The following is an 8,271-nucleotide window of genomic DNA, read 5'->3' as shown; positions in this document are numbered from 1 at the left end:
TATGTGTCAGGAAGCCAAGTGTGAGATGTTAAAAGCCATCTTGATAGTATTTGGTATTCAGTACTAACAACTCACTAGCTCGCAGGAGTTTTTCTTTAAAAGGGGGAGGGAGAAAATCTGCATATTGGATGTGCCAAGATAGTGGATAATTTGCATTAAGCATCCAGACATTCTTTTTTTGCAATCTGTCACCCTTCACTGGCTTTTTCTTTTATAACCTTCATAGCATACAGGGAGCATAAGCACTAAAAAAAGTTGCACCACGTGGACAGAAGCTGGAGCCAAAGCCCTTTAGGATCAGCTGGAGCAAGGACTTTTCCTCAGCAGCAATAGATCCGCAATGGGACTTTGCTATACGGGAAGGACCTGAAAATAATAGGCATGGTACTATAAGTATCCAGCTATAAAGCTGTCTGTTTTTCTCAGCTTCCAGCTCACAGCTTGGTTCAGACTTAAGAACCATCATCATGAATACACAAACCACAAGACATGATTCACTTACCAGACTTGTCCCCTGTAATACACTGCTCATCACGGGATTTAGCAGCAGTAGGGAGCAAACTCTGACATACTGCTGTAAAATAGACTTTCTATACCCGCAACATGTATGTGAGCTCACTTCTTCAGCAAAGCATTTCTGAAGTAACCAGAAATAACTTAATGCAAAGTTTCTCAGCAATAATTACAGTTCACTAACTTTATATAGTACAGCCCAAAGTAGTCCAAATGTATTACTGCATTTTAATCTCACTGACAATGTATTTTTTGCAAAACAGCTACTTGAACATCGGTTATTAGGCATAACATCACATGTGACAGAATAATGGACCTAGAATAATAAAATGAATGTGAGTGGAGGTACTGAAGTGGTAAGCGTATATAAACTTAAACTTAGACGTAATAACAGATACTGAGTGTTAAGAGGAAATTCAAAATTGTGAACATACTAGAAAGCAAAATCTATTGGGTACGATAACAATAAATGTGGTTGTCAAGCAAGCATAGAGGGACTCATTACTAAACTAACTGCAGCACTTTAAATAGTGGTATGAGGAAGAATACTTGTAAACCTTATTTACAGTATTTCTGCAAGTTATCTGGCTCAGCCAATAAAATTACGAATTCTGTAATATAAAACTAGACCAAGATGAGATGCTGTTAGGCAAAGTAACATCAGTGGGTGATGAGGCAACACAGCAACAGGTGATAAAAAAAGCAATAAAACCACTTCACAGAGCAGAGCCAGGAGCTCTGTTCCACCGGCTGCTTATGACACACTAAATAAGCAGCATCAAAGAGGATAAAAGGAGATTCACGTGATATCCTGCTTCTTTGACAACGGTCATTAGCTGTCGTAAACGTGCCCACGTCTGCTGCTGATCTTCTTGCATGAAGCAGCTTACAACTTGGTGCTCCAGAGTTTGCAGATCCTTCTGGCTGCGTAGTGCTTATCAGCCCGATGTGCTGTTGCCAGCATTTCACAACTTCACATTGAGGACCTTCAGCTCGTAGGGATCTGTCTATTTAGAGCTTAAGCCTACAAAGTTGAAGTCTGTGGGACTTTTAACTTTGATTCAGTATATTCTGATTACGGATTTTGGAATACAACGTGCAAGGAACCTGCTTTGCTAGAATATGACAAAGACACTCCTGAAAAGAAGCAGCTCCTCAGATCTGAGCTGCCAGGCACGGGGACATCTTGGAAATGATGTTGCCACCAACCAGCACTTTCCAAAATCTGCAAGTGAGCTCTAGTGCACACAAAGGCTAAATAAATCATATGCACATATAAATTGCTCAGAGAGACATTAAAGGAGATAACAATAACCATTACTGTTGTTTTTTATACGTCTCCTTCAGTTCTGTCAGGAATGGGTTTCTGCTGTTCTTTTGGAGTGGCGTTTGATGGTTTCTGGTGTGTTTTTGAAGTTTCTCACGGGAAGTATTACTGTTCTCTTTGCAGTTCATGGCATTAAGTGGACATGCAGCAATGGAAACAGCAGTTCAGGGTTCTCGGTGGAACAGCTGGTGCAGCAGATCCTCGATAGTCACCAGACCAAACCGCAGCCTCGGACACACAACTGTCTCTGCACTGGTACCTTGGGTGAGTGCACAAAATGGGAGGGCACAAAATTGATTGCAGATTAATCCAGACTTGGAGTAGGGTTTGTAGTACCAAAGTGATAAAAATGCTGTATCGTGAAATGTTGAGACACAATGAATTCAGAGGTGACAGAAGAAGTCTTAAGCATAAAAAAATGCAGCTGGAACTTCTGGAAAAAAGGTCAACACATTGTAACATGCAAGTTCTAATAAATGCTGTCAATATGTGACCTGCTCAAAAAGACATATTCTCTTCTACATGCTCAAATTTTGTTACCGAACCCCTAAAATTTAATGTTCTTCTAACTTAACCATCTGAACTCCTTACCTGCAGCCCACTTTGCTGAAGAAAATGGGCTCAGGTAGTTAATTACAAGGTATCACCGGGATAAGACAGGTTTTATTTAGGTATCATGAAAATACAGGAGATTTCTTTCTAGTTAAAAAAGATGGCTTTGTTTTGAGTGAGACTACCAGAGCAAGAAAAATCATCTTTAGTATTAGCATTTTATAGAGAGAGTGGGAAGCTGAGTGATTCACTTTTCCAACTCATCTGCTTTATAGCCACCCCTTCCTAGTACTTTGGTCAAGTAAAATATATGACACATTAATTAGTCTTTAGCAAAATTTATAAAGGAAAGCTGTCAGTGCTTCAAAGGGTTTGTTTTTTTCTTCTTTTTTTGGGCAGTTGCATTATACAATCAAGACTTAAGTAAGAATGATGACCTCTGAAATACCTGAGTTTGGATTAAAATTCAGCCCTTAAGGCTCAGCATTTGATCCCGGCTTGCAGATCTGAACATGAATCCTTTTATTCTTCCCTTTGATGTTTTGTCTTGTGCTAAGTCTGCTGCACGCTTTTTAACGTAACAGTATGGGTTTGTTTTGTAACGGCTTGCACATTGACACATACATTCCCAATTCCTTACTGTCATCCACAAAGACGGCAGCGTGAAAGCCTCTCCCTTGCTCCTGTTCATCGCTATACCTAGGAGAATAGAGAGATTTAATATTGCATTTAGTCTCAAAAGCACTGTCCTGAACTACTTCAAGTGACCTGATTCAAATCTTGAGCACATAATAGAGAAGTTCCCCTTCAAGGGCAAGGAACAAAAGATTTAGCAAATTGCAGCAGCTACACGGACGCTTTATGTTACCCAGAAGATGGCATTTATAGTTGTAGTCATTAGCTATAAGGAGGAGGTTTCTTTCCTCCTGTAGTCATTATACAGTACCATAATTAATGTTCTTACCTCATTCTAGGGAGAATGAATCAATTAAGGAAAGAAACATCAAAAATTCATGGGCTGTTCTTTAAACAACAAAAGCAGTCCATGCACCAGAGTTTGTGTCTAAGATGCCTTTGTAGACAGAATTGTTTACTTCATCCTACCTGATTTCCAAGCTCCCAGGAACTTGGGTGATGTTCATGTTCTGTTGGGCCAGTAAAGGTGCCAGCTGGCTGAACTCCATGGAGGGTTGTCTTCTGGTGACCTTTGCTTGAGCGTTCTTCAGCCGCTCCAATACTAATCATGCACTCCGCATGCGACCTCTCGAAGTACAAATGTTTATCTGTCAGCATATGAACGGCTTACAACAAGAGAAGCGCATCGCCATCCTTGTGGGAGGGAAAGCTTTCTTTGTGCTGGCTAAGGTACTACTTCTTTAGTGATTTGATTGGCAGCTGTAATAGACACAATGATGACAAGAAGATTAGGGTTGCAATCTAGGCGGCAGGGTGACGCCAGGGACAGGAACATGATATGGCATCTGTCACCTCCAGATTACCAGTCAGCATCCAACCCACGAGAGCAGTTGTCAAACCACCCGACATCAGCCAACGTGAAGAGCCAAGCATCTGTGTCACAGAGGGCTGAGGTCTTGTCCGCGGTGCAGATGAAACAGGGCCTGTGAGGCAGAAACCCTCTCCCTGTCACAGCTGACAGCAACAGCCCTCGCTTTGCAAACTTTGCGCTGAGATCGGGCACATTTCCATAACTCCAAAACTTGTCGCAGATGCCATTTCCTCTCCTCCTAAAGTGTTGTCTGATCAGGGCAGGGAGGACGGGTGTAGGTGCTATGGAGGGTAAGGGGAAAGGTGCACGCGCACCTGTTTTGAGGTCGCTGTCATTGCACGCAATGGTTCTATGCATTAGACAGAAAGGGAGCTGTAAATCTGGCACTGGCGAGAAATTAATTTTATTTCCAAGGTCCTTCTTACTCTCTCCTGTGTGTGCTCGCTCGCTCTCTCACACACACTCGCACGTAAGCACTGCTCTCCTTTGCTACAGCTGTAAGATACACAACTATTATCGTCTTAATTTTGTATTTACTGAGCGGCAAATGTTGTTGTTTTCTGGCACAGGGGCAGGAAGCAGTGTGCATCACAAGTGTAACAGTGCCAAACATCGCATCATATCACCAAAGGTCGAACCAAGGACAGGTGGGTACAGCGCTCATTCAGAGGTACAAAATAATGATGTCTCTGAAGGCAAGAACGAGCACAGTCATGGCAAGGCCTCCAGCCGAGAGAAGAGGAACGGCAAAGTGGCGAAACCAGTGTTGCTCCATCAAAACAGCACTGAGGTTTCTTCCACCAACCAGGTGGAGGTCCCTGACACGACTCAGAATTCTCCCGTGTCCATCAGCAGTGGATTAAATAGCGACCCGGATATGGCGGATAGCCCGGCCGTCACTGGGGTGTCCAGTATGGCTGTAGCATCAGTTATGGGAAGCTTGTCACAAAGTGCCACCGTATTTATGTCAGAAGTCACCAGTGAAGCTGTGTATACCATGTCACCCACCTCCGGCCCAAATCAACACCTTCTGTCCTCAGATGCAGCTGCACAAGGACTGGTACTTGCTGTGAGTTCAGATGGACACAAATTTGCTTTTCCAACAACCGGCAGTTCGGAGAGCTTGTCGATGCTACCCAGCACTGTCTCTGAGGAACTTGTGCTCTCCACAACTTTAGATGGAAATAGAAAAATTCCAGAAACCACCATGAATTTTGACCCAGACTGTTTTCTTAACAATCCCAAGCAAGGGCAGACTTATGGTGGAGGAGGTATGAAAAGTGACAGCATCAGTACCAACATAAGGCAGTCACCCACAACAGAACGTAGCTTCAACTTCAATACAACCCTCACAAAAGAAATTAAAACTGAGGACACATCTTTCGAACAACAGATGTCCAAAGAAGCATTTTCCTCCACTTCTGCATCTAACACTCTCACCCTCACTACTGGTTCAGGTTTGCTTCCATCTGGAGGAGGTCTGAGCCCAAGTACCACCCTGGAGCAGATGGACTTCAGTGCCATTGACTCCAACAAGGACTATTCTTCCAGCTTCAATCAGACCGTCCAGAGCCCTCACGTTCATCAGACCCCTTCCCCCAGCTTCTTTCTGCAGGATGCCAGCAAACCTCTTCCCCTTGAGCAAAACACTCACAACAATTTGAATGACACAAGTGGCTCATTTGTGAACACGTTAGGAATCCCCAGTGTGAAAACAGAGTCCTCGTCCCAAACCACTTCCAACTGTAATGGCACAGTGGAAACCAGAATAGAGTCCACCTCTTCTCTCCAGCTCATGCAGTTCCAAGCAAACTTCCAGGCTATGACTGCAGAAGCTGAAGTTCCCATGGAGACCTCCCAGCAGGCAGAAGGGAACGAAAATCTACTGAAATCAGGGGATCTTCAAGCCTGCAGCACGGAACACTACTTGCAGCCTGAGGCCAATGGGGGTATCAGGAATGGGAATAATCTCCCTATTCTCCAAGGAAACATGGTACAGGGACTCTATCCTGTGGCCCATCCCAGCTTAAATAACTCCTCCAACATGGAGCTTAACTTGGACCACTTTGACATCTCCTTCAGCAACCAGTTTTCTGATCTAATTAACGATTTCATATCGGTAGAAGGTGGGAGCAATGCTCTCTATGGACATCAGCTGGTGTCAGGTGACAGTGCCGGACTGTCTCAGGCTGAAGACAGCAACAGAGCAACCTACAACCAAGCTGAAATGTGCATTCCTTGCTGCAGTCCTCAGCAAAACAACATGCAACTCAGCAGCACAGAGAACGGAGCCAGCACGATGGCGTACATGCATGTGGCTGAGGTGGTCTCAGCAGCTGCAGCACAAGGCACTTTGGGGTTGCTACAGCAGAGTGGGCGCTTGTTCATGGTGACAGATTATTCACCAGAATGGTCTTACCCTGAGGTAAGTCTAGGGCTTTTACTCATTAACATTTACTGCCTTATCTTTCATTGCTTTGTTAATAAGGGCTCCCAAGAACTGTTTTGTTAAAGCTTTGACAAGGCTTTAAAAATACTTCTCTTGGAGCATCCAAGGCCATTTGCATGTCTGAGTGTACTTTTAATTAAGCACTTCATTACCCTGACAGGGCCCTTTCTTCACTTAGGAAGCATCCGAACAGAAATGTTTTGTTTCGTTGAAAAGCAAAGTATTTCCCATGTAATGGCTTCATGGTGCTACCTAGCCACATTAGAGCAATAGGGTTTGCAAACTGGAGCTGATCCTTAAATCTGGCTCTGATGGTCTTAGGAGAATAATTCCTGACCTGCATTGCCTTATTGAGTTTGGCATTTACCTCCATCCCACAGACTATCCAAAATCAGTCGCATGCACCACAAGTTAAAATGTCAGCAGCGCAGACTTTCCTGACATGAAGGAATGCTGGAGGAAAGAGACTGTTTTGAGCCAGTAGTGGAGAGGCAGCTTGTTTTGAATAAAAAAAATGGTCTTCCGTGTTTTTGTAAGGCCAGCCTTGGAGCACTGTTGTATCTGTTACCTTACGGAGGTGTATAATAACTGCTCAGGAAAAGATCTCTCTGTTCCCGTTGACTAGCGCTAGTTGATGATCAGTGCTGTGATGCCACCCCCAGTAAGTGTGCATCTGACACCACTGGATAGCAAGTTTGCTAGTGGCGAGGCAGCAGAAACATGCAGTAATAAGCAGGTGAGGTGGCTTAACCTTCAGCTGAATCATCCTGTGACAGCTCCAGGCCCACGGTGTTAGAGGAGCAGGTGATGAGCTGGTATTCAGTGGCTCTAAGAGTTCGCATGCTCTGCAATATGGGACTTGGTGTGAAAACATGGGTGTTCACTCTGCAGATGGAAAGAAACTGAGGTTGCCAGCATGCAGGAACGGCCAGTGGGCACTGATGAAAAGCCTCCTTCAGGAGTTTCTGCCCTCCATCTAGTTGCTCTCTCTCCAGACAAGTCCGTCGTGGCCAGCAAGGTGGTGGAGCAGGCTCAGGCACGGTGGGCAGCTGAAGGCGCCCTGCCGCTCATTAGAGCCTCACCCACCATTTGCGTGGCCTGCAGCTGACAGGGAAATCTGGGACTGTCTAGGGCAGGAGATTCCATGGGGCCTCACTTCTGCCACCTGCCAAATCCAGAGCCCTCTCTAAGAGACAAGGTGGTCACTGATCATCTACCACTCACCACCAGCTGGAGTTCAGCTTCTCTTGGTCGTGGTGGAAAACTGAGTCTGAATGTGCCAGTCTTGCTTCTCTGGAGTGCAATACAAGCCGAAGTGTCAGCACTGTTAGTGTTAGTGTTATTCGGTTAGTGTTATCTAAGTGACTGCTTAACATGGAACAATAATGCAATGATGGCCTTTTAGCAATTGAACCCAGTTAGGCTTCGTTTAGCAAGAAGCCTATTGTGGGATACAGGCACTGCTTCTGCCGTACCTGTTATCGGGGCAGTCAGTCTGACTCTTGTTTGCTTGTGTAGAAGGTCACAGAAAACAAAACAAAACAAAACAAAACAAACCTAGCAGCAAACCTCCAGCCTTTCTAGTGCAAATCTTTCTTTTTTGCTGCTACCATAGAAACCTTTTTTTTGTTATCCATTGCTATACTAATGAATTGTTCGACTCCTGCTGGCAGAGCTTGTTTTGTTTCTGTTTTATACACACCACAAGGCCTAATCCATCGTTTCACCAGAACGTTTCTCAAAACCAACACAGGTCCAGGATTGCTTTCGGGTTGCATGGATTCACACCCGCAGCTTCAGGTTTTGATTTGCAAGCAGCTCAGAGCAACGCTCCAGCTATTCATTTTCTTGATTTGCTAAACAGTATTTGCTGCTCATGTTGTGAACTCAACAAGGATCAGACAAGCCATCACAAAGATGCCT

At 44.5% G+C, this 8,271-nt stretch overlaps 1 protein-coding gene across 1 annotated transcript in view; it reads left to right on the top strand.

The window, feature by feature from the left end:
• LOC104163171 (calmodulin-binding transcription activator 1-like) overlaps positions 1–6,411 on the top strand; it is a 7,949-nt gene extending 1,538 nt beyond the window's left edge. The window contains exons 2-3 of the mRNA XM_009702078.1: positions 1,964–2,104; positions 4,469–6,411. Coding sequence (XP_009700380.1) covers positions 1,964–2,104; positions 4,469–6,411 — 2,084 coding nt within the window. The remainder of the gene's footprint in view (positions 1–1,963; positions 2,105–4,468) is intronic.
• Positions 6,412–8,271: the final 1,860 nt, after the last annotated feature.

This window comes from Cariama cristata, unplaced genomic scaffold (assembly GCF_000690535.1).
Source record: "Cariama cristata isolate BGI_N322 unplaced genomic scaffold, ASM69053v1 scaffold15846, whole genome shotgun sequence".
Classification (NCBI taxonomy): Eukaryota; Metazoa; Chordata; class Aves; order Cariamiformes; family Cariamidae; genus Cariama; species Cariama cristata.
Note: the sequence above shows the minus strand (reverse complement) of the source record. Positions and strands in the feature narration are given on the sequence as shown.